This window comes from Macaca nemestrina, chromosome 9 (assembly GCF_043159975.1).
Source record: "Macaca nemestrina isolate mMacNem1 chromosome 9, mMacNem.hap1, whole genome shotgun sequence".
NCBI lineage: Eukaryota > Metazoa > Chordata > Mammalia > Primates > Cercopithecidae > Macaca > Macaca nemestrina.
In genome coordinates, this window is record NC_092133.1 from 6,317,004 (window position 1) to 6,341,847 (window position 24,844).

A 24,844-nucleotide genomic window follows, 5' to 3' on the forward strand; every position below is an offset into this window, starting at 1 on the left:
AAAAACCAAACCAGATGAACTAACACACAAAAAGAGAACAAAGCATTCTGATAAACTCAAACTTCTTATTTTTAATGAACGTATGACTCAGCTGCCAATACCAAGACATGGGTTTTCCAAACATTTGCAAATGAATGCAAAATCACAGGTGATGTTTGCAATATGCATTTTTCACCACTCTTTGATACAACGAAGTTACTAGAAAACTGATTCTTTTAACTTTCCTGTGACCTGCTTTAACATTCATCCTTTAATACAGTTATTAGGAATGATGACATGGTGCTGACATAAAGCTGCTCTCTGGGGAACAAATTATTTTCCTCTGTAGGACTTGAAACTCTTAAAATCCAATTTGCTGTAAAAGCTTACAGGAAAAAAAAAAAAAATCAATAGAACTTTTGCAGACCAAACTAGTTTTTGTATAGCAATAGTTTTATAGCCTGCAGAGGAATTTTGAATTTCGTACCCTTTAGTACAAAATCTACAACATCTGAAATGGAAGCATTCACAATTTTAAACTCCCACGTTTTTAGTGACAGAGGGACACTGTCTACATGAGGCTTACATTCCATGCAAAGAAGCCACAGTTGGCCAACAATGTCCCTTTCAGTCAAACTCTGAGGACTTTCAAAACCATAATTCCAAATGCAGATTTCAAATGCAGACAGATTTGTGACAGTCTGATTTCTTCCCTCTTAATTTTTGTTTATATATACACATAAATAAAACTTCTCACTCATTAAAACGGCTATTATTTAAAAGACAAACAGGCCAGGAGCGCTGGCTCACACCTGTAATCCCAGCACTTTGGGAGGCTGAGGCCGGCGGATGAGAGCAAGAAATCGAGACCATCCTGGCCAACATTGTCTACTCTACTCTACTGAAAATACAAAAATTAGTTGAGCATGATGGTGCACGCCTATAGTCTCAGCTACTCGGGAGGCTGAGACAGGAGAATCGCTTGAACCTGGGAGGCGGAGGTTGCAGTGAGCCAAGATCTCACGCCACTGCACTCCATCCTGGTGACAGAGCGAGACTCCATCTCAAAAAAAAAAAAAAAAAGACAAAATAACAAGTCTTGTTGGGGGTGCAAAGAAGTTGGAATCATGCATTACTGCTGATGGGAATGTCAAATGGTGCTGCGACTGCAGAAGAGTTTGGCAGTTTCACAAAAAATAAACACAGAATACCACATGAGCCAGCAAGTCTAAATTTGGGTGTATACCCCAAACTATGGGAGTATTGAAAGCAGGGACTTGCGCAGGTATTTGTACACCCACATTCACAGCAGCATTGTTCACACCAGCCAAAAGGTAGAAACAACCCACATGTTGTTCCTCGACAGATCCGTGGAGAAACACATTGTGGTCCAGCACTATAATGGAGTATTACTCAGCCTTAAAAAGGAATGAAGTTCCGACACACGCTACAACATGGATGAACCTGGAAGACATTCAGCTAAGAGAAACAAGCCAGACAAATAAGGACCAGTGTTACACAATTCCACTCATATAAGGTATCTAGAGTAGGCAAATTCATAGAGACACAAAGTAGAATGGTGGTGACCAGGAGCTGGGTGGAGGGAGGAATGGGGAAGTTGTTCAATGGGTACAGAGTTGGAGCTTTGCAAGACGACAAGGCTTTGGAGATGGACGGTGGTGGTGCTGGTTGTACAACAACAATGCGAATGTACTTATTGCCTCTGAACTGGACACTTAAAAATGTTTGAGATGGGAAATTTTGTTATTTACATTTTATCACAATTATTTATAACATATATATATAAAACATATATTATGTTTGTATAACAATATAAGTACTTAGAATTATAAAAATCCAACCCGTCCTATACATCTAAACACAAACTTAAAAGGACTCGTATCTTGGCTCACAACCAAAGCTCAGCCTTGCTCCACTCTGAGATGTCTCGTTGGCCAATGTGCTGACAGCAGAGAAACCACTAAGAGGCGGCCCCGCTGGGATGCCAGAATAAAAATGCTCACAGTGGCCTGGTGCAGTGGCTCATGCCTGTAACCCCAGCACTTAGGGAGGCCAAGGCAGGCGGATCACCTGAGGTCAGGAGTTCAAGACCAGCCTGGCCAACATGGCAAAACCCCATCTTCACTACAAATACAAAAAAAATGAGCCGGGCATGGTGGCACACACCTGTAGTCCCAGCTACTAGGAAGGCTAAGGCAGGAGAATCACTTGAACCCCAGAGGAGGAGGTTGCAGTGACCTGAGATCACGCCACTGCACTCCAGCCTGGGCAACAGAGCGAGACTTCATCTCCAGAACGAACGAACAAACAAACAAACAAACAAACAAATAAACCTGCTCACAGTGAAGTCTCATAAGAGGAACAGCCTTGCCTTGTTCTTTTTTGTTTGTTTGTTTTTGACAGTTTTGCTCTTGTCACTCAGGCTGGAGTGCAGCGGCATGATCTCGGCTCACTGCAACCTCTGCCTCCCGGGTTCAATCGATTCTCCTGCCTCAGCCTCCCAAGTAGCTGGGATTACAGGCATGCGCCACCACGCCTGGTGAATTTTGTATCTTGCCCTGTTCTGGACTGAGTACAGATCAACTGCACAGCATCTCTGGGCCTCGACTGGGAGCCTAGGACCCCAGCTTAGCAAAGTGGCCTGAGCTATGACACCCAGTCCAAACCCATGCAGGCCTTTGCCTCCACCTCCCTCAACTCTCTTTACACAGTGTGGCGAGACCTCGGGGACAGCAGCCTCCTCGCCTCCCACATGAGAAAGGGAGGCCTAAAGTGGCAGTGGCCTAAAGCAGCAGAGCAGGCAGGTGCCGGCCAAGTGCTTGTAAGGACAGGCTCTTGATGACCCCTACACTTCAGGCTCAGGAAGGCTCTGAGAAGCAAAGACACATCTGCTAGGTTCTGACACTGAACCCAAGGCACCCAGAGTCTGCCCTTTCAAGACGATGGCCCTCTGGGAAAGGCTCCAGAGGCTTCAGGAGCATGAGCAGAACAGTGAAATAACATGCACAACTTCAGCTGGGAAAACACAAATGAGGACACGCACCACTGCCAGAGGGGCACGAACAGGGAGAGGGTGCACCGCAGCTTCGGACCTACGTGCGTTTCACAGGGACTGCACTGGCCCGAGCGCCTTTCCTGGCATAGGCTAGAGCTCAAGGCTTCATGGCACTGAGCTCACCTCAATGTTCTATCAATACAGACAGAGAAAGTTTTCCAGCAGCTGGCAGAAATGACCAAGGGGAGGAAAGAGACCTTGTTCCTTTGCAAGAGATGATTTTCTGGGTGTTCAAATTCCTGACTGCAGCCCAGGAGCCGAGCTGATCATGACAGCAGTGGGTGGGTTCACCCAGGGACAATCATAGTCATGTGCATCATGACTGCAGCCCAGGGACCTCCATGCCGGCTGGTGTGTGTGCTGAGCCTAGACCCTCCTAGCTTTCCTTCCCTCCAGCCATGCATGGCTCTCGCTGGACACCTTACCTGCCACGCAATCAGATCCTTGAGCTTCTCGATCTTTTCATGGGCCTCAGGGTGCTCCTGCAGGTACCGGTCTGTAAAGAAGGCCTGGTGGAGACAGGGAGAGTCACTCAGTGCACCTGCTCAGCAAACACAGGTTTTTGCACACTTACTGTGCTCCAGGCCCTGAGAATAGAGCTGTGCATAAAACAGATCCACACGGAGCTCACTGCAGACCTAGGGTCACACCCTCTGCAGCACCCAGGACAAAATGTCCCATAAGGGCAAACACTGAAAGTGGAGCTAATGGGCTGTCTACAGCAGCAATCCCGCTTCTTGGGGTCCAAGAAGGCCATAGCTGACCTGGTGGCTTGGTCCTGCTGGATGGCAGTGAATACAGCCCTCTCACCTACTCACATGCCCATGCCCCCCACCCAGCCCCTGCACCTGCCCAGGCCTGACCTACACCTGAATGCAACGAACTTCTTTGTGCAAGGGCGGGTAACTGCCTCCTCGCAGCCTTCTCTCAGGCAGCACCCCTCTTATCTCGGTTTTCACTCTGTCTAGATCAGGGGTCAACAAGCTTTTTTTGTGAAAGGCCAGACAGTAAACATTTTAGGTTTTGTGGACCATACAGGTCTCTATCACAACTACTCGATGCTGCCACTACTCAACTTGCCAGTTATAGTGTCAGGAAAATAGCCTCAGGCGGTAAGTAAGTACACAGGCACGGCCTTGTTCCAAAAGAGTTGCATTTACAAACACAGGCAGGGGCAGGCCCGTGGTCTAGGATATACCCAGTGTCCTTCAACTTCTACCCATTCCTACAGAGTTAGGATCCAGGGAGACCAGCAGGCCAGGTCCCCTCCACCGTCAAAGCGCTACCTCCCTAGTCCTGATATTCTGATGTTTTTGTTTAACTTTATCTTTTGGCCTTTAAGATCCCAGACCTTGCAAAAGCCACTGGAGGCCTGGGCACAGATAAGCCCAGCCTGGCTGTCTGGGGATGCCCAGGGGAGCCTTGCCAGGGGCTCAGGCCTTGACTTTGCTGCAGCCTTCAGGGGCTACCACTGGCTGCTGCTGCCTGGCCTTGGCTGGGCCACTGCTGAGATTGCTCAATGAGACCAGGCGCGTTTCTGGGCTTTGGGGACTTTGGAATTTTCAGTCTGTCCCAGGGCAGGACTGCCTGCCCAGAGCAAGCTGGTGGATCCCGTGCCTTTTCGTAGTTTGTGAAGCCCCCCATGACAGCTGGGTCCACGATGCCGTTCAGGAGCATGGAGAGTGGGTTGATGGGCAGGCTGGGGTCATCCAGGTGCTGTTGCACCATGCTGTTGATCTTGTCGTTCGTCAGCTGCATGGTCTCGATGGCGTTCTCCAGGGGGCTGATTTCCACCTGCAAGGAGAGAGGAGAGCCCGCATGTCAGCCCCATGGCTGCCTCCACTCCCGGGGTCTCACCAGAGGAGCCACGTGCTCTGGGGCAGGCTTCCTGCTCCTCCATGAACCTTTCTTCCAAACAGAATTTTTGGGCAGCTGGGCATTTTATTATTATTGTTTGTTCTCATAGATGAAAATTCCAAAGGAACAAAGCAAAGCTGCTGCTCCGCTCTGGGGGCGGGGGCTGTGTGTGCACGTGGCTATGCACACATGTGGTCATCCCGGGAAAACACACAGCCTTGAGTGGTGCTTGAACACACCTGCTTCAGAACAGAGACTTCCAATTCTGTTCTTGTTCTCTGCTTGCTGTGCAGAGGGAGACGTTCGGGACTTGAGGAATCCAGGCCCGGGCAGCCTGCACTACCTGTCCAGTTAGGGAGGGCAAAGGAGGTCAAGGGAGGGCCCTGCCATGGCACCACACACCATCATGTGAAGGAGGAGTGATGGGCAGGTGCAGTGGCTCCCGCCTGCAATCCTAGCACTTTGGGAGGCTGAGGTGGGTGGATCACCTGAGGTCGAGTTCGAGACCAGCCTGGCCAACATAGAAAAACCCTGTCTCTACTAAAAATACAAAAATTAGCCAGGTGTAGTGGTGCATGCCTGTAATCCTGGCTACTCGGGAAGCTGAGGCAGTAGAATTACTTGAACCCAGGAGGCAGGGGTTGCAGTGAGCCGAGATTGTGCCACTGTACTCAGGCTGGGCAACAGAGTGAGACTCCAAAAAACAAACAACAACAACAACAACAACAAAGAGAGCTCATGGCCCCCGGGGTTGGGAGGAAAAGGCTGCTTGGAGCACTCAGGCTGCCCTCACAGGCCTCATTTGCACACCTGCCATGGTTAACGAGACTGTCAGTGCTGGAGGTAGGGGACTGACCATCTGTCCTCCTGGCTCCCAGTGCATGTCTCTCAGAGACCTCCACCCTCTTTCTCTGAGGGCCCCACAGGGCCTGGCCTGGCCAAGTCTCAGCCCAGTGCCCTCCAGCTCAGCCCTAAGGTGCCAGGGCAACGTGGCTGGCTTGGTCTAAGGCAGGGACCACAGCTGCCCTCAGATCTTGCTTGAGCAGACCAAACCTCCTCCTCACGCTGGGCCACGGGGACCACGCCCCAGGGTGACCCCGGCAATAACTTTGCTCCTTCCAAAGGAGGCGTGATGGGCCCCTACCCGTGCCCAAGAGCTCTGGGTATCTTCATGTCTGGCGTTCTTCCTGCTGCAGCCTCCAGGGGACTGCCTGCGAGTTGGGGGTGGGGCAGGGCAGAGATGAACAGAGAATGGGCCATTCTGTCCATCAGCAACCCCAGACTGGCACTCCTAGGTGGCTGTGGAGATAACAGAGGCTCTCTGCCCACCGATGTCACTGTCCTTGCACTGATGGAGGGACAGCCTCGGGGAGATTGTGATACACTGGGTGTGGCCAGCCAAGTGCACACTGCTGACAGGGCCCCTTGTCTGGTGTCCTGGACAGCAGGCATAGCCATGCTGTCCTGAACCCACAACTTGCTTTGCCAGGCCCTACATTTCATCCCGGGCACAGTTTCACCAAATGCACACTCCAGGGCAGTATTCCACCTGGGCTGACTGTTAACTCCCTGTTACTAATCTCATTTGTGCTAAGAAAGAATCCTTCCTATTTTTATGGAACAAGGTTAGCTGCCGCTCCTACAGATATCCCATGGGTGTTGGTCCCAAGTGGCATAAGGAGGGCACCAGGGTTTGGCAGCAGGATGTCAGTCCTGCCATTCTGGGATTATTTGCCTTCCTGGCCTCTTAGTCTGTTCAAAATGGCCAACGCACCTGAGGAGAAGCTGCATCCTCACGAAAGCTCAGGGCTCCCCTCTCCACCTCCCTAAGCTCCTGCATCCGGCAGCCGCTGGCTGGCAGGCCCCGATTACAAAGGGCTCATGCGCAGAGGGTGATTAAGAGGATCACGGCCTGTTTAGGTGGAGGGCCTGCTCTTCTGTTGTCTCTTGTATGTACAGTGCTTCACCAGCTACAAAGGGACCCAGCAAAGGCGGTGCATTTTTACCACCCGACACATAACTCCTAAAGCCTTCTATCTGTCAGGGGCTGCCTGGCTGCTGGGGGCACAGAAAGGGAACTCCAGAGCAGAAAGTGCCCCCAGGAGGGGTAGGCGAAGAGCCCTGGGTGCTTCGAGTATAAAGAGGTGGCTCTGACCACAGGCAACCTCTCAAAGAGAGTGGCCCATAGCTGCCCATAGCTCATGCTGGTGTGGGCAAAGGAGAAGGCTTGGCGCTGGACACGCAGCTGGGCAGACAGGTGCCGGCCAAATCCTAGAGACGAATAATCAGGGGTTTCGGGGGGACTCATTGAAAACTAAATGGCAAGTACCACCCCCCTCAGTGAGTTCTTGCTGGGGGAAAACAAAAGGCATTGAGACACATGAACAAACACTTACATATTTCAATCAGATGTTTTTATATTGCCAGTTGCCTTGGCCTTGACATTTCAATACTGTCAATAAATCTGCTGCTCAACTCCGGTTCATGTAAATGAAACTGTCCAATAGCTCACTGCAAATGTGAGTTTCATGTAAATGAAATGGTCCCATCGCAAAGCAAGGTTCAGCTTTGCTGAGAGGTGGAAATCGTTATTTCTTTAAAAAGGGTCAGGGAGGGGTATGTTCTCAGGCTATTCTTACTTGAAATGGGCAAGAAGTATTAATTAATAGTTGTTTGTCACGTAAAAGGCAATAAAACCATCAGGAAAAAATATCTTTAAAAAAGTTCATGTAAATTGCAATTTGTCTTAAGCTTTTCACTTGGTTAACAGAAAGCACTGTCAAACAGCACAGCTATGACTGAATTTAAATATGCTGTAAGAATAAATGAAATCTTCATTCTGGTTTTTTGATAAGCTAGAGTTGGTCGTGATTACACAGCATTTCCACTAGAATATGAATACGCGTGGGCGAGGAGATATTGATGCTCTCAAGAACAGGTAGGGTGGTTACGTGAACTGTAGGGTCTGCTGTGTGCACACTGACACACTGGCCACGGGGCATGAGCAGGTGAAGAAGGCGTGGCAGACTGTATTGAGGAAGGGAACGGACAATTCCTTCTGGGGTGGGGGCCATCCTTACCATGAAAACAGACTTGACCTCAAACCACCTTAAAATTCCAGGTAATTTATATGCAGTTGTGTATATGGTTCTCTCGATCCACATATTCTGCAAAGGAAACACACACACACAACACGGGTTAGAAGGATGTCAGCAGGTGGACAGCTCTGCCTTAAGGGGGATTTACAGAATAACTCCACAGTAGTCAGGTCCTTCAGCAGGACAGGGTCTGTGGTGCTCAGCACAGGGCACGTGTGCCTTCAGGTAGTACCTCACAAGCCACGCTCTGCCTAACAGTCCCTCAGGATACATCAAAGTATCCGCTGTCCCCTAGCCAACACTGTCCACCACTCTGGTATATGACAATGCAGGTATACTAGGTGAGTGAGAAAGATGTGTACACTCCAAAATGAGGCATGGGGAGCCCCTCATGACCAAAGAGATTTTGAGAAAGGCTCCAAAGAAGTCTTACATTAGCCAGTGTTCCTAAGAAACTAAAAGGGGTAAACACATGTTTGGGAGACTGGATTTAATCCAAGTGACCTCTGATGTTCTGATAAAACCAGTCGGTATTTTAAGCTTTAAAAATTTTTGACGTGGCCGGTTGCAGTGGCTCACACCTGTAATCCCAGCACTTTGGGAGGCCGAGGCAGGCGGATCACAAGGTCAGGAGATTGAGACCATCCTGGCTAACACGGTGAAATCCCGTCTCTACTAAAAATACGAAAAATTAGCCGGGCGTGGTGGCAAGTGCCTGTAATCCCAGCTACTCGGGAGGCTGAGGCAGGAGAATGGCATGAACCCGGGAGGCAGAGGTTACGGTGAGCCGAGATCACGCCACTGCACTCCAGCCTGGGGGGCAGAGCAAGACTCCGTCTCAAAACAAAAAAACAAAACAAAACAAAGTTTTGACGTAACTAATATGTTTACATGAGAACAGAAAGATATGGAAACAGCAGGAGGAAAAACTATCCCCTACCTGAAGCTGATAACCTACATGCTTTAGTATCTATTGTTCAAGACTTCTTACTAAGTATTAAAAAGTATATCTATGCATATTTTAAATAAAAACATCATTTATCGGTGTTCTTTGTAAAATAATGTATTACATATCACAGGAAACTGTTCTAAGCCAATAAATACAATTCTACTTCTCTTTAGGGATTGCACAAAAACTCCATTGCAGGGGTCAACTGGAAACCCTACCCTACTGCCTCTTTTATACTGTCTAGCTGGCAACAATCTTCTGCCGTTCCAACCTCCCTGCACTGCGGGGTCACCGAGCAGTCTGAGTCTGTCAACAGGAATCTAGACTTAAGCAGATGGGATAATGGGATGCCAGTCATTCCGGAAAACTGGACAGGCGCGGGGGCTCACACCTGTAATCCCAGCACTTTGGGAGGCCAGAGCAGGCAGACTGCCTGAGCTCAGGCCTTCGAGACCAGCCTGGGCAATGTGGCAAAACCCCATCTCTACTAAAAATACAAAAATCAGCCAAGTGTGGTGGCAGGTGCCTGTAGTCTCAGCTACTCAGGAGGCTGAGGCACGAGAATCGCTTGAACCCGGGAAGCAGAGCTTGCAGGGAGCTGACATTACACCACTGCACTTCAGCCTGGGCAACAGAGCGAGATTCTGTCTCAAATTAAAAAAAAAGAATTCAGAAAACTGGCTTGGATCTTGGAAAGCATTTATCCCACACTTCTAAGGGAAGGAGCTGGCTGAAGCCACAGGGACACAGGCAAGACCTCCATGTCCCAGGCCAGTCCTCCTTTGCCCCATGGGGACGGCTCCCTCAGGTTTTTGTCCTAGCAATGGAAGCAGGTCTGGCCCTCTCACATCCACCTCTAGAACAGATTCCAGTGCTTTTTCTCATGTCAATATGCCCTGAGAGGGACCTCTGGGTTCCATCCTGGGCTTTACGGCCAGCTCCTGCTCACACAGGCCCTGTCTCATCTTCCTCCTTGTCAGTGCCCTCACTCCCCAGCACGTCAGTCACCCCTTGCCAGGTGTGCAGGTGTGAGCCACCTTGCTCTGCTCTCGGCCTGTTGGGCAGCTTCCCCAGCCCGCTGCACTTGGAGCTGGGCTCCCTGCTGTAGGGCCGGAGCCTGGCTTCCCAGTAGAGCAAAAGACTTTGTACTTATCTGAGGTTTTGGGGGGCATGTGAAGGACCAAATCCTGCGGCTTCCGAACACTTTGTCCAAGTGCCTGGACCTAAACGGGGCCGTTAGGGGACTTCAGGGCCATTTAGAAGAAGCATAGCCTCTGGGCTCAGCACAGCTCAAAATGTCAAGAGCTTTCGTTATTCTTAGCTCTGCATCCAACTGGCTGCGCACCCTTCAGCAGTTCACTTGACCTCCTTGTGTCTATTTCTTTATAGTCTAAGAATATATCTACTTGCCAGATGGGAGAGGTATGAGGGAAATTCAAGAACTGCCTATAAATCCCACAGTTGAGGGACTCCATGTAAATACTAGCGTTAGTGCTTGTGATGACAGTAACAGGCGCAGACTGCTCTGAAAGCCACTGCCCTTAGTGAGGGTGTCCAGGTTAGACATGCCTAGTTCTGCCCGCACTGCTGCAGACAACAGACACTGCAGTGACCAGTCCTGGAGGAGGTCCAGGGTGCTGGGTTCACCAATAAATAGGGTCTTAATCTTCAAACAACCAACCTGCTGGGACTGCACAATACTGCAGATTCCACCAACTCCAAGCTCCTTTGTGCTCCTTGGTGACACCAAGGAATCTGGCCTCAGGGCTGGAAGGAACTTCCCCATGGCTCTTAAGAGCTGAGATAGGAGACTCACAGGTACTGCCCTGAGGATCCGATGACTGGCGGACCCCTGAGGGATTGGCAGGGAGAGTGGGTAGACGCCACTCTTTACTTGAGGCAACCCTGCTGGAAGGGTTCTGAGCTTTGCTCTGGTCAGGAGTAGGGTGCTAATTCACCTTTGACCTCGATAGCCTAGATGCCTTCAGACGGCACACAAGAGAAGTCATTCTCAGCAGAGCTGGTCCTCCTTGGGGGACCCCAGACTAATGCCTCCTTGCAATACAGGACTACATAGGGATTTCCGGAGGTTTCCCAGGCAAGATGGATAAACATTAACATTTTTAAAAAATTATGGCTTCTTTGATGCCTTTTCAACATGGATCCACTCACTTGAGCCCAGGAGTTCAAGACCAGCCTGGGCAACATAGATCCCACCTCTATACAAAAAAATAAATAAAATAAAAATACAAATGAATCCATGAAAGCAGTTTGTATGTAGAATTTTTAAAAGGCTCTATGGCCGGGTGCAGTGGCTCACGCCTATAATCCCAGCACTTTGGGAGGCTGAAGTGGGCGGATCACGAGGTCAGGAGATTGAGACCATTCTGGCTAACACGGTGAAACCCCGTCCAAACACACAAAAATAAAAGAAAACCAAAACACAAAAAATTAGCCGGGCGTGGTGGTGGGCACCTGTAGTGCCAGCTACTGGGGAGGGTGAGGCAGGAGAAAGGTGTGAACCCGGGAGGCAGAGCTTGCAGTGAGCCAAGATTGCACCACTGCACTCCAGCCTGGGTGACAGAGTGAGGCACTGTCTCAAAAAAAAAAAAAAAAAAAAAAAAGAAAAAAAAGGCTCTAAAGATGTTTGCTGTTATTTCTACAACTCAAATGCCGTGGTTTGCAACAGGGGGTAGATGTTTTATTTTGCCATTTCTGGAAACTTTTTTTTTTTTTGATGGAGTTTCACTCTTGTCCCCCAGGCTGGAGTGCAATGGAGCGATCTCGGCTCACTGCAACCTCTGCCTCCTGGGTTCAAGCGATTCTCCCGCCTCAGCCTCCCAAGTAGCTGGGATTACAGGCATGTGCCACCACGCCCAGCTAATTTTGTACTATTAGTAGAGACAGGGTTTTACTATGTGGGTCAGGCTGGTCTCGAACTCCTGAACTAATGTGATCCACCTGCCTCAGCCTCCCAAAGTGTTGGGATTACAGGCATGAGCCACCACGCCCAGTCTGGAAATCTTTTTGATTGGCTGTCCCAACTGGGGTGGTGACACTGGCACCTAGTAGGCAGGGTTCAGGGATGCTGCCAAACATCCCTGGACGCACAGGATGGCCCCACCACAGAGAACAACCCAGTCTGTATCGCCAGTAGTGCTGGGGTCAACCCTGCAGTTGTGTGTTGTGCTCCAGTGAAGTTCAGGTGCTGGATACTGAGTTAGGATGAGCACCTGAGTTAGGGATGAGTTCATGTGCTGCAGGAAGCACCTGCAGGAAGCCACGTCAGCACCCAGCACCTCAGCACTCCATGGGCCCATTTGTAACTAGCGATAATAGGCACCTGCTTTCTCACCTGGGGCTCACGGGGAAGGCAGGCTACTCATATGGGAGCTCCGGCATTCGGACGGCACAGTCTCCTTATCAAATATCTCAGTGACCTTAGTCATATTGTTAGTGAAATGGCAACTAGTTTTTCTAACTTTGGAGGGGGTAATAGATTAGGATTTCTGCACACAATATACAGAGACATTTAATACTGCCCTGTGGCTGCCTTTGAGGCCTCACTTCTCCACTGGCAGTTCTATTGGTGGTGGAATGATATTTTTTGTTTGTTTGTTTTGGTGGTTTGTTTTTTTACCGCAAATTCATTGTCTGGGTTTTTCTCTCCTTTCCGGATTGGCCGAGAATATTCAAATCGCTGGACCTCGTTCACCCTGTAAAAACTATACAGAGACAGACAGATCATTAGACATTTAACCCGGCAAACAGCCAATTAGATTTTGGACACAGGGTCTGGCCTTAGAATATGTCACTGCCGCCTGCAAAATCTCCCTAACCTTGACCTGAAGCCATAGCCTTGGCGTCCTCTCCCAGTCAGGGAGATGTTGGCAGGTGGAAAAATTAACTTGAGTTTTTGCCTCTTCCCTGTCCCCGCCAACACCTCGAGGGAAAACAGAAGCTGAGTAAGAGTGAAATGAGCAAGAACACAGGAAAGGTGAAGCGAAGGAGAGAGAAAAAAGGCTTTTGTGTTCCATGTATGTGTTTATTATTATTTTTGAAAAGTATCACATACTTTAGTTTCAGATCTACAAAGTACAGATTTTGCAACCACCGCAAGAGTGACACACAGGAAAACATAAGTAACCTGCCTCCGCGGCCAGGGTGGGAGACAGGCTATCCGCACGCACAGGGAGGGCGTGGAGAGACCGAGACTGATTCCTCCCCTGCACTGAAATGCAGGCAGGCTTCCACAGCAACAGAAACTACTGCATCTGAGAAGGCTCTAAGCTTCACTATTTGCTTAAGGCCTCTGAAAAAAAAAAGGTTGCAACCCTTAAAATGTATGCCTTGTGAGAGCAGTCATTTGTAAACACACGGGGTCCCTGTTTATTTCCCATTATTGCTGAAGAAAGGTCAAAGAAACAATGAAAGGTCAAAGAAACCACCAAACTTCAGGAAGCAAAATGAAGCAGATCCTAAGGAATATGAAGTCATCAAAGAGATTAATATTTTCACCAGAACATGGATCAAACAGAACAGCAAAGTCTTCATATCAAACACATCTGTTAAAGCATTCTATGCCATTGCTAAGTCAGGTGCGATTCAACCGACAGGCAGAAAATCTCATTCAACTATGGACAGTTGACTCAGGGGGCTTAAAAGCCCCGTCATAATCCTACATTATGGAATTGCTGTGCTGTGAGGCTGAAGGGTTCTCCTGTGTGTCACCAGGAGCAAATGTGCAAATCCCATTTCCCACCTTTCGAAATGCAAACATTCAGGCCGCACTCACGTGTATGGACTTGGCTTTGCTGGAAATGGGCAGGATGCACTGCTGGGAAGCTCCCTAGGAGATTGTACCCCGTGGGGCAGGCCTATAAAGGAGACCAGACGGCCTCCACTGCCCGCTTAGGTTTTTGCCATCAGCTGACTTTGGGAAAGGAATAGGCTTTGCACGTTCCCAGCACACGGATTAACATCTCCTTTCACTTTTTTTGGATGCTGAAAATAATTAGCTTCCCTTGCTCTTCAAAGAGGACAGAAAGAGCATTTGGAAAGCGAATCAAAGGCTAAAAATCATCCTTTAAAAGGTGGAATCATTAGGAAGAGATCTGTCCACACAGCCTCTTACAACCCTCATGTTGGGTAAGAAAAATGGGATGATTACCTTACAATCTGCTCTGACACTGGCCTGTGAAACTTAGGAGGCAGATCGAGTTTGGGCTTCACTGTGAAGCACTGAATATCTGAGGTGAGGGGGTTAAGGACCGCTAAGGCAGCACAGACATCAACCATGAGAGAGGCCCCCCATCACACCCAACCACCCAAATGAACGGCGTCGCCATGGCTTCAGAGTTGACGCGGTTGTCTTAAAGGATACACTGGCCAGGGGAGTTTTTAATATCGTCGCCTGGTGGAGATGTTGTCTTCATTTTCTCGGCGTTTGGAAACTGAGTTAACAGTCGAGCCTCAAAATCTTCCCGGCGCTCATACTCTTTCCCTCGGTAAATGAAAACTTTTCCCTGGAAAGGGTGACATTCATTTAATAACACCACAGAGAAAGGGCCAGGAAGAGTTCACATGCAATGTGCTGGTCTTAAAATATGCCTTACGGGTTCTTACAAAATGTCATTGAATTTAAGAACAACTTGTAATTTTTTTTTTTAACTTGCGTTGGCTTTGTTAATCAAGAACACATGGTCATCAAGCATGTAAGTTAATACTGTTTAAGGGGCACTCAACACTGAGCTACTAACATCTGTGCTATGTTTTCATCTTGACAGTAACAACTGATTTAAAAACTATGTGAAAAACCAAATGAACACTCAGAAGCTTACAATAGAGCGGGCATGAAAGGGTTAGAAGGGGGTAAGGCAGCCAGGGCAAGTGGATAATGATGTCCATGCTTTTTCTGGTTTTTGTTTTCTTTTCAGGTAGGCCCTAATGAAGTTGTTTTCATTCTGCCATAAGAAATTTTTTTTTTTTTCCTTGAGACGGAGTCTCGCTCTGTCGCCCAGGCTGGAGTGCAGTGGCTGGATCTCAGCTCACTGTAGCCTCTGCCTCCCGGGTTTACGCCATTCTCCTGCCTCAGCCTCCTGAGTAGCTGGGACTACAGGCGCCTGCCACCTCGCCCGGCTAGTTTTTTGTATTTTTTTTTTTAGTAGAGACGGGGTTTCACCGTGTTAGCCAGGATGGTCTCGATCTCCTGACCTCGTGATCCGCCCGTCTCGGCCTCCCAGAGTGCTGGGATTACAGGCTTGAGCCACCGCGCCCGGCCCATTCTGCCATAAGGAATTTAAGAGAGCATGAGCTAAGGTGGGGTCCCAGCGCCTGAGCACGGCCACTCCGCGCCGACTCCTGTGAGACACAGTCGAGGTGAGCAGAACCCGAGGGGAAGGGATGCAGTCCAGAGCCCAGAGCTACTAAGTTCCTGGCCTCCCCCGAGGGAGTGACTGGAGAAGGACGGAGAGCAGGACTTCCCTTCCTGCACTTAAGAGTGCTTGTGCAGGTCATTATTCATCAACATATGTCAAGATAAAATACACAGAGCTCTTCTTGGAAGGGCTGGGTTTGGTCCATCTCCAATGACACTTTTGTCACCTCCATAAATTCCAAGTTGGAGTGTCAGTCCACTGGGGTTGTTATAGATGGCTAGGCTAGGCTAGGCAGCCTGGGGCGTGGAGGGGAGTTAAGTAGGTAAGTTTTCTTCCTTCCACAAGGCTGTCTTGTTGAGGTCTTTTCTGCCTGAGTGTGACACAGTCCTCTGTAAATACACCTGTAAGGAACGTTTTTCTTGCAAGATGTAACAGGTCTCCCTGTTTTCCCGAATTCAACACGTGTGTTCTGAGTGTCACCTGGGTCACAGAAAGGGGCCAATGAGTATCTAGTGTAATGTTGCTGCTGGTTTTGGAAGCCTTCTACCTCCCGCCACCCACCCTGTCCCATCTAGGCTGTCTCAACTGAAATGAAAACTGCCACAAGGAGAAGACAGCAAGCAGGAGTCACCGGGGTACAAGAAACAGAAGTCTGGGGGTAACGCTTTCCAGGACGGGATGTGGTTGCTGAGGTGCTTCTGTTCTTCGATCAGGGGACGCTGGGAAAGAACCTCCAGGCTGGCTGCTCCCAAGTCAGCTGCAGCCTTGCCCCATCTGCAGTCACTCCTGGACAGGTGCCAGAGAGGGAGACAAACAGACAGAGGCAGCCAGAGGACAGCACCTTGCTGCATATTCTTACACTTATCCCCTAAAGACCAAGATTGAAGTCAAATTAAAATTTGTCTAACTAATGGATTTTCAAAAGGATTAAGAGAGATCGTATGACACCGAATCAACTGATCCCTGCTGTGGTCTGAATGTTTGTAGCCCCCAAAATTCAGATGCTGAAACCTAACCACCAAGGTGACAGTATTAGAAGGTGGGGCCTCTGGAAGGGAATTAGGTATTGGGGCTCCACCCTTGTGAAAGGGATCAGTGCCTTAGAAAAGAGGGCCCAGAGAGCTGCCTGCCCTTTCCACCCCGTGAGAACAGGTGGCAGGCACCATCTACGAGGAATGGCCCTCCTCAGACTCCAAATCTGCTGGCACCTTGATCTTGGACTTCCCAGCCTCTGGAACTGGGAACAACACATTCTGTTGCTTATAAAGTACCCAGTCTAAGGTATTCTGTTACAGCAGCCCCAGTGGACTAAGACAGTCCCCTTCCCTCGCCCCAGCTTATTCTGAGTTCTCCTAAATCACTAAAGAAGAACCAGTTTAAGAATTGAATTCTTTTTCACTTTGTGCTTAGATATGTCTTAAAAGTACCATTATGGAAGAAAAATATTCTATTTATCTCCAAAAAAAAAAGTCAAGCAGAAACCAGATAAAATGTAGTCTTAATTAGAAATATAAATACACAGTTTGAATATCTTCTAAGGCTATATAAAGCCACACACTTCCAAAATTCAGTAAGATTTAATGTATAACAGACTACTATGAAACTAGCAAGCATTTTTCTTATGCTTTACATAAGAAAGACATAATAATAAAAATGTATATAAAAACTTTAATAGAAAAACGCTGGTAAGTTATAGATAAAAACACGAATAACATTTTCTGAAAATGTCAGTTACTTTGCATTCTGAAATGATCCCTTCGAACATGAAAACAAGGGGAAAATGTACATATAGTCAAAGATATTTATTCCTTGTAAGACCTATAAATATTAATATGAGCACAAACAACAGTGAGATCAATTTTTAGAGAAAAACAAAGCAAAAGGGACAGCTAGTCAGTTCTTGGAGGCTCCTCTCCAGCAGGGCATGAAGCACTCAAACATTCCGCCCACTTTTTGGTAACTTGCTAGTGTCACTGGCAGATTGACCCCTGCCAGGTGATCTGTGAAGCGTGATAAATACATTGCTGCAGCCCCGCAGAATGATCCAGGTGTGGAGGGAAAGTCAGTTCAATATTAACCAAGCCTGTTAACCCCCATTTGGACTTTTCATTTTGTCCTTTTGGTGGTGGAGATGACCCAGGACCATCCCTGGAGCCTGCCGTGCATGAGCTCCTGGCACAACCTGGCGTCTACTGGGCTCGGGGGCCATGACACGTCCTCCGCACCCGGCACTGCCTTCACATAATATTCCATGCAGGCTGCTCCCTTGCTCTGGACTCCGGGATAACCATACTGCATGGATCCAGAGTTGGTGCCTACATATCCAGAGGTAGATCTCCATCCACAGGGGCCACACGCACCATTTAACACCAAGCACTGCACAAGGCTGCCATGGCTTGGTCCATTTCTCTCCCTTTCTTAAAGATGTATGTTCTGGAGCACACACACTCGAATTAAAGCCTTTAGCAACAGTAAGTGGCTTTAACTCCAAGCTCATTCCACCTTTCAGCTTTGTTTTTTATTGAGAATGAAGCTAGTTTCAAACTTGTCTCTAATTCACAGCTTGTAACTAAGCCTCCTTTATTCATTCTCTGGAAGGGAAGACTTTGTTCAGAATCTGTGCTTCTGATCAACCACTTTCTTTGCTGCATGATGAAGGCAAGAGGAGAAGCTGACCAGCAATGACCAGGAGTGACCAGGACAGGGCCAGACGCCTCCATCACCAGGCAGGATACTGAGGAGTGGGCAGCCAGCCTCACCTCGTGGAGCAGGCCAGAACTGTGGGGCTCTCCTGTCAACAGGGACATGTCCTTCCTAAGGGGAGGTTTGTATCCTCTGGGTACCGTGATGAAGAGGTGTCTCACACTATTAGTGACTCCCGTGGAATTGGAAACACAGGACCCCAAATGAGCAACGTCTGGAACCAGTGGAATCACCCAACTGGTTTCAACTGCCCCAGACAGCCGTGCTCAAGACACAGAGCTTCTGCTTCCTAAAGCCAGAGAAATCACACATGGTCTCCTAGGATAAGAGAAAACCACGTGTCAAAAAAAAAAAAAAACAAAAAAAAAAAACAGTCGTAAGAAATATCAGGAAATCATGACCCACTGGTCAATGCCATCCAAGAATGTGTTTTTGAGAAAATGTATAAACAATTATATGTTAGGCCAGGCAGCATTCTTAATATTTATATAACTTCTCCTTTGGCCTCATGTGAATATTGGGAAACGGGCATCTGGCAGGTGATCACGGTTACTGCTTCAATCACATGTCCGAAAGCACGCGCCTGTCTCAGGGATGGAGCCTGATTTGGAGTTTCCAGCACCGTGGCCATACAGATCCACTTCCAATTTCCCATATAATTAAAATCATACATCTTCACAGCAGCACATTGGGTGGGGACAACCCAAATGTTCATCAATGGATCAATGAATGAATAAAATGTGGCCTCTCCATACAATGAAATACCATTCAGCCTTAAAAAGGGTGAAGTTCTGACACAGGCTACAACCTGGATGAACCTGGAAGGCATTCGGCCGAGTGAAACACGTCAAACACAGAAGGGCGAGTACTGTACAATTCCACTGATACAAGGTCCCTAGAACAGTCAGATTCACAGAGACACAAAGTAGAATGGTGGCTGCCAGGGGCTACGGGGAGGGAGAATGAGGAGGCAGTGTTTGACGGATGGAGAATTTCAGTTTTGCAAGATGGAAAAGTTCTGAAGGCAGATGGTGGTGCTGGCTGCACAACAATGCGAATGTACGAATGCCACCGAACTACACACCTGAAAATGGGTAAGATGGCAAATAGTATGTTACACATACCACACCTCAACTAAAATAATACACGTACATCTCTGAAGGAGGGTCGTTTTAAGGAAACATCAGATGGAAAGGTTATATGCAACCAAGGAAAATCCCGTCAGCCTCTCTCTGTCCCCTGGGCTAACCACCAGGCTATGGCAGTGTGGAGAGCTGCACCTTGCCACGCGGATGCAAACTCCCCACCCTTCCTCAGAATGGGAAGGGGATTCTCTGCTGGGGGAACAATCATGGCTCAGATTAGGCAGAATCAAACTTTACCCGCAGGAATGTGGGGAACCCTTGTCCGTAGTAGCCAACAGCAAAATAGTCAGGCTTGGGCCTGATCACTTTGACGATGTTTTCATAAAACTGAGCCTGTTTTTTCTGGAAGGAAAAAAGAGAATGCATTTCAGGTTTGAGTATTCAAGCATGTGTACCTCTGGATTCTTCTTGTGGGCTCTTTAAAAGCTCTGGCGACTTCTATAGGGTGGGAGAGGGAGATGGTGGGAGATGGTACTGAGGCTGCACCTGAATTTCATCTCACTTCCTTGTTTTGATATTATTTTTCACTCCTTCTCCATCATTTCGCAAAGGAATCTGAACAAACAAGACCAAATTCAGCAAACAGTTGTGACTTATGGGTGTTTTCAATAATCGAAGAGGTGCCAAAGAAATGCGTTTTCTTCTGATTAAATGACTGGCCCTTAGTACTTTTTAAAAGGTATGGGTCAGATAGTGGGATACATTCAAGGAGAATTTAAAAGAACAGAATCGTTCTGTTCTAAATTCATGACACACATTCCCACATCATTAAGGTGATCTGCTGAATAGAAAAATGACAAGGTGGAGGAGGCAGTGATTAGAAACTAACAGCGTTCCCATGGCAGAAGAAAGGTCTGGTCATTATCTGTCCATTCCTCTCTCATAGAAGGGGTCAGGTTTTTTGTTTTTTGAGACGGATTCTCACTCTGTTGCCCAGGCTGGAGTGCAGTGGCGCGATCTCGGCTCACTGCAACTTCCACCTCCTGGGTTCACGCCATTCTCCTGCCTCAGCCTCCTGAGTAGCTGGGACTACAGGCGCCCGCCACCGCGCCCGGCTAACATTTTTGTATTTTTAGTAGAGACGGGGTTTCACTGTGTTAGCTAAAATGGTCTCGATCTCCTGACCTCGTGATCTGCCTGCCTCGGCCTCCCAAAGTACTGGGATTACAGGTGCGAGCCTCCGTGCCTGGCCAACGGTGGTGCTATTAAAGGTGATTTTTACAATAATAATATATTACATTTATAACTATAAAATCAAAATTACAAATATATATATATATAATTATTATTATTTTTTGAGACAGATTCTCGCTTTGTCACCCAGACTGAAGTGCAGTGGCACGATCTCAGCTCACTGCAAGCTCCGCCTCCCGGGTTCACGCCATTCTCCTGCCTCAGCCTCCCGAGTAGCTGGGACTACAGGCGCCCACCACCACGCTGGGCTAATTTTTTGTATTTTTTAGCAGAGACGGGGTTTCACTGTGTTAACCAGGATGGTCTCGATCTTCTGACCTCTTGATCCGCCCGCCTCAGCCTCCCAAAGTGCTGGGATTACAGGTGTGAGCCAGTGTGCCCGGCCTGGGGGCAGTTTTAAACTAGTACAAATGCTCAGACTCCTGGGCTGTCAAGACCACTACACACAAGGTCAGCAGTTGTTTATGTACAATTTGTTCATAGAAGCCTTAAGAGTTTGGTTATAAGAGCTGACTTGGGAGTAAAAAGTAAATATTTATGGGCCAAATATCAACCAGCAAATAAACTAAAACCATCTTCCTAGGCAAAACGGAGGGACATGGCCTGGGTCCCAGAGTGTCTGGGGTGAACCCCAACCTTGACATGGAAAGAGAAATTCCTGAAAAACCAGCTGAGATTGCCTGTGTTGATTTAAATGAAAAGAAATAAAGACTCACCAGCAATTCGCTGAGTTGCTCATAATCAAACATTTCGTTCTCATACTGCTCGGCTAGCTCCTTGCCCAAGGCAATGGCCTCCTCCCACATCTTGAGTTGAAACAAAGAAAAGAAAGAGACACCGAGGCCTGAATTGTGCGAAGAGTAAAACAGGAATGCAATCATTCAAAATAAAACAGTGTAGAAGTACATTTGAAGAAATGAAACACTATGGGAGCAACACTGAAAAAATACAAATATTTTCTTGAAGCTCCTGTCTTTTGGCTCGTGACCCACAGCATCAGCTGGCCAAAGAGGTCAATCACTGGCATGTCAATCACGCAGGCCTCTGGTCATGGTAACAGCAGTCTGTTGGCCAGTCCTCACCGCTTCTGTCCTTGGTCTCCTGCTGCCAGCTGGGGCCAGAAGCCCATCTGTCCCAACAGCCTTGGAGCCAGGGAAAAGGAACTGTAGGGTGAAGAGAGGCTGTGGGATGCATTTATGTAGAAACTGGGGGCCTGACTTGGCTATTTTCCCATGCCATCCACCTACAAAATGCTATGTCGAAAATCACCAATGATCACAAATATCAGGGCAGACTTCGACTCTAAACTAAAGCTTCCAGAAAGTTTGATGTATGTGTGTGACTATGCTATGGATATAAAGCCGGGTATCATTTTGAAAAGGGGGAACTTTGCAAGGTAAGTTACTTTCTAAATCAGTGATTAAAATGTTGATAAGCTTTTGACACATGTAGAATAATTTTTTGAAAGATAGTTGGCCTTAATTATCTTTATTTTTCTTGGGAAAAACAAAGTGGATTACTGGAGAAAACCACGGAAAAATCAGAGGAATCATCTCTTTCAGGAAGCCTTCCTAGCTGCCTCCCACTCTCCTCCTTTGTGCTTCCACAAAGACCCAGGATCCTGCTGCCTCAAAACTTCTGGCAACGTACGGAAACTACCATAAGGACAGGGGCTCAGCTTTATCAACCTGTAAAACCTCTGGACCTTAACCCAGGGCCTGCCTGAGAAGGTTTAGTGAACAGAACTGTTGGATGCTGATTTACAACCAGGAAAGCTTCCTATCATCCTACATGCTGCATTCCCAGCCACGAATCACCACTTCTCAACTGCCGTCATTCCCACAGGATGGTAGCACCAGTCCTTAGGAGGGAACCACACAGCTTCGGAACCACCCAACAGGCCAGGCTTTCCAGGCCCCAAACCTGGACTACCCTTGGCACTGAGCCCCCACCCGCCGGCTGCACAAAAAAAGACCAAGGCCTTGCAGTAAAGAAAGAGTTTAATTGACATAAGGCCAGCCATGCTGTTACAGCAGGTAGCTAGTCAGGCATGAGCGGGGCAGGAGAGGGCTCCCCTGACCTCCTACCAGCGAAGTCAGGTGACTGTCAGGTGACGGTCAGGCAGTTGTTACACCGTCTCTCTAAAATAATAATTGGTCGCAGGCAGTGCCAGAGAAAGGCAGTTTCCCAAGAGCTAGAAACACCTCAAGCTGGTAATCAGCAGCTTCCTGGTGAGATTTCAGGAGCTGGGTGAGCGGGCTCAAGCATGTGAATTGAGAGGCATCATGGCGGAGTTTAACTGGTCACCTTCCAGGGGCATTCCACTGGAAAAGCGGCACATGAAAGTAGCCCAGCATATCAAACCCCAAGCCCAAGGTCAAATGGGGCACTTGACCTCCAAGATGTCTGCTTGGCCCTCTTCCAAGTGTACTTTCTTTTCATTCCCGCTCTAAAACATTTTAATAAACTTTCACTCCGGCTCGGAAACTTGCCTCAGTCTCTTCTTCTGCTTTATGCCCCTCAGTCGAATTCCTTCTTCTGAGGTGGTGAGAACTGAGGTTGCTGCAGAGCCGTAGGGATTTGCAGCCAGTAACACTACTCAAATCAATCTCCCCAAAGGCTCCCAGGGCAGGGGCTTTTCAAAGGCAGTCTGGGGGAAGGGGTGGTGGTGGCCAGCTAATGGATGCTGCTGCAGATGAGTTGGGTTGGAGACGAAATCACAGGGGGTCAGAGCTGCCCTCTTGAGCTGAGTTGCTTCTAGGTGGGCCACAGGAGTGGGGCTGGTGGTTTGGGTGGAGCCAGGTGTCAGACAAGCAAAAAATCTGAAAAGATCTCAAAAGGCTAATTTATAGTAGTGAAGTTGCGTATTTTGTGACCAGTCTACACCTTAGCAGAATTCAGGTTTCTCTCCTCTTCCTAGCCTGACGGCCTTTCATTAGCTTTATAAAGGCGGCTGAGTTTTAGAGAAGGCCTATTATCATTTAAACTCTAAACTAGAGGTCTCCCAGAGTTGGCTTAGCCAAAGCCCAGGAACGATTATAGGAGAGGCATGACTGAGCGGGGCAGGAGAGGGCTCCCCTGACATCCTACAAGTAAAGGCAGGTGACCGTCAGGCAGTTGTTACACCGTCTCTCTAAAATAATAATTGGTCGCAGGCAGTGCCAGGGAAAGGCAGTTTCCCAAGAGCTAGAAACACCTCAAGCTGGTTACAGGGGGCGGGTGAGGATTTCGATTAGATCTCTTTTATTGACATAGTTTCCTCACTGTTAATTTTTTTGCAAAGGTGGTTTCGGTTTTTCCCACCTTCCTCGGTCCAGCCACCTGTGCTCTCCTGTTTAAGGCCTCCAATCACTTTGTCAGGTGGGCATCTGCATTACACCCATTTTGCAGATAAGGAATCTAGGGATCAGACTGGTCAGTAGCTTTGCCGAGGACGCACAGCAGACAAGCGGTGGGCTTGACCCAGCGTGGCCTTTTTGAAAGTCCTTGTTCCTGATGGCCACGGAGCAGCCCTTCCAAGCGGCTTCCCCACCTCCTGCCAGGATGATTTGAAAAGAGTCCAGGCTGGCCTTGAACTCGAGGTTCCCATAGGGGAGACAGACTGCCAAGCCCTAAACATGGGTCATCCTTGGCACTGAGCCCCCACCTGCCCGCTGGCCTTTGCCTTTTCTTTCTATAGGATGACCCCATTGAAGCCTCACTCACTTCAGAGCCACCTAATAAACTTAAGAACATTGTTTTATTTAAATGCTCCCAAAAATACTCCTGTCATAGCCACGACGTAAAGAAGCCATCAGCTATTTTCGATGAGAGTAAAAGTTATTCTAGAATCAGAGTGGCATTTTAATACTTTGAATAACAAAATAAAAGCAAGGCCAAAGAAAACAAAGATTTCAGAGCTGGGACCAGTGTCCAGGGAGGGCAGGAGGTGGCCCAAGACGCCCTGCCTACGGTCCCCGCTCTGCTACCTGGTCCCTTTCCAGAGCCCCCATCTGTCTCCCCCATCCTGCTAAAGGTTTACAGTTGCCTCCCGTTCCTGGAATATCTCAGTCTGCTGCTCTAAGTCTTTCGTGTGTCCTCTGCTAGAGCCCCAGCTCACATTTTCTAGGAAGGGAGAACTTCCTTACTTTTAATGTTTTTTTAAAGCTCCAGTGACCACTTCCTCTCTAAGCAGATTTCCATTTCAAAGAGAACATTACCTTTCCTTGTAGGTCTCTTACACCAGATTATTATTATTATTATTATTATTTTCAGTTTTCTGCAAGTGGATACAAACTCTTTAGCTTCCTAGAATGCCAGGGCTTCTAATTCATTCCTGAGTAAAAGCCTAATCTGTCTTTATCCTAAATGACAGAGGAGATACTTTAGATACATATCAAAAGTAATTGTTTTTAAAAGAAATACAAGTCTTGAGTAAACATCTTCTCAGACTCACCCTCAGGCTACATGTGGTCTTTTCTATCAGA

At 48.0% G+C, this 24,844-nt stretch overlaps 1 protein-coding gene across 3 annotated transcripts in view; it reads right to left on the reverse strand.

Moving 5' to 3' along the window:
• The window catches only part of LOC105470532 (dedicator of cytokinesis 1), a 546,684-nt gene that overhangs the window by 28,870 nt on the left and 492,970 nt on the right, over window positions 1–24,844 (reverse strand). For 2 of the 3 annotated variants that reach the window (XM_011722623.3, XM_011722619.2), the window contains exons 39-46: window positions 21,095–21,184; window positions 19,422–19,526; window positions 14,343–14,484; window positions 14,130–14,208; window positions 12,600–12,684; window positions 7,993–8,079; window positions 4,673–4,849; window positions 3,481–3,564 (exon numbers count right to left, since the gene is read on the reverse strand). In XM_011722623.3, coding sequence (XP_011720925.2) covers window positions 3,481–3,564; window positions 4,673–4,849; window positions 7,993–8,079; window positions 12,600–12,684; window positions 14,130–14,208; window positions 14,343–14,484; window positions 19,422–19,526; window positions 21,095–21,184 — 849 coding nt within the window. Of the gene's footprint in view, window positions 1–3,480; window positions 3,565–4,672; window positions 4,850–7,992; window positions 8,080–12,599; window positions 12,685–13,063; window positions 13,272–14,129; window positions 14,209–14,342; window positions 14,485–19,421; window positions 19,527–21,094; window positions 21,185–24,844 lie in introns of those variants that run through there. The other variant, XM_071068926.1, reaches the window with a different exon arrangement.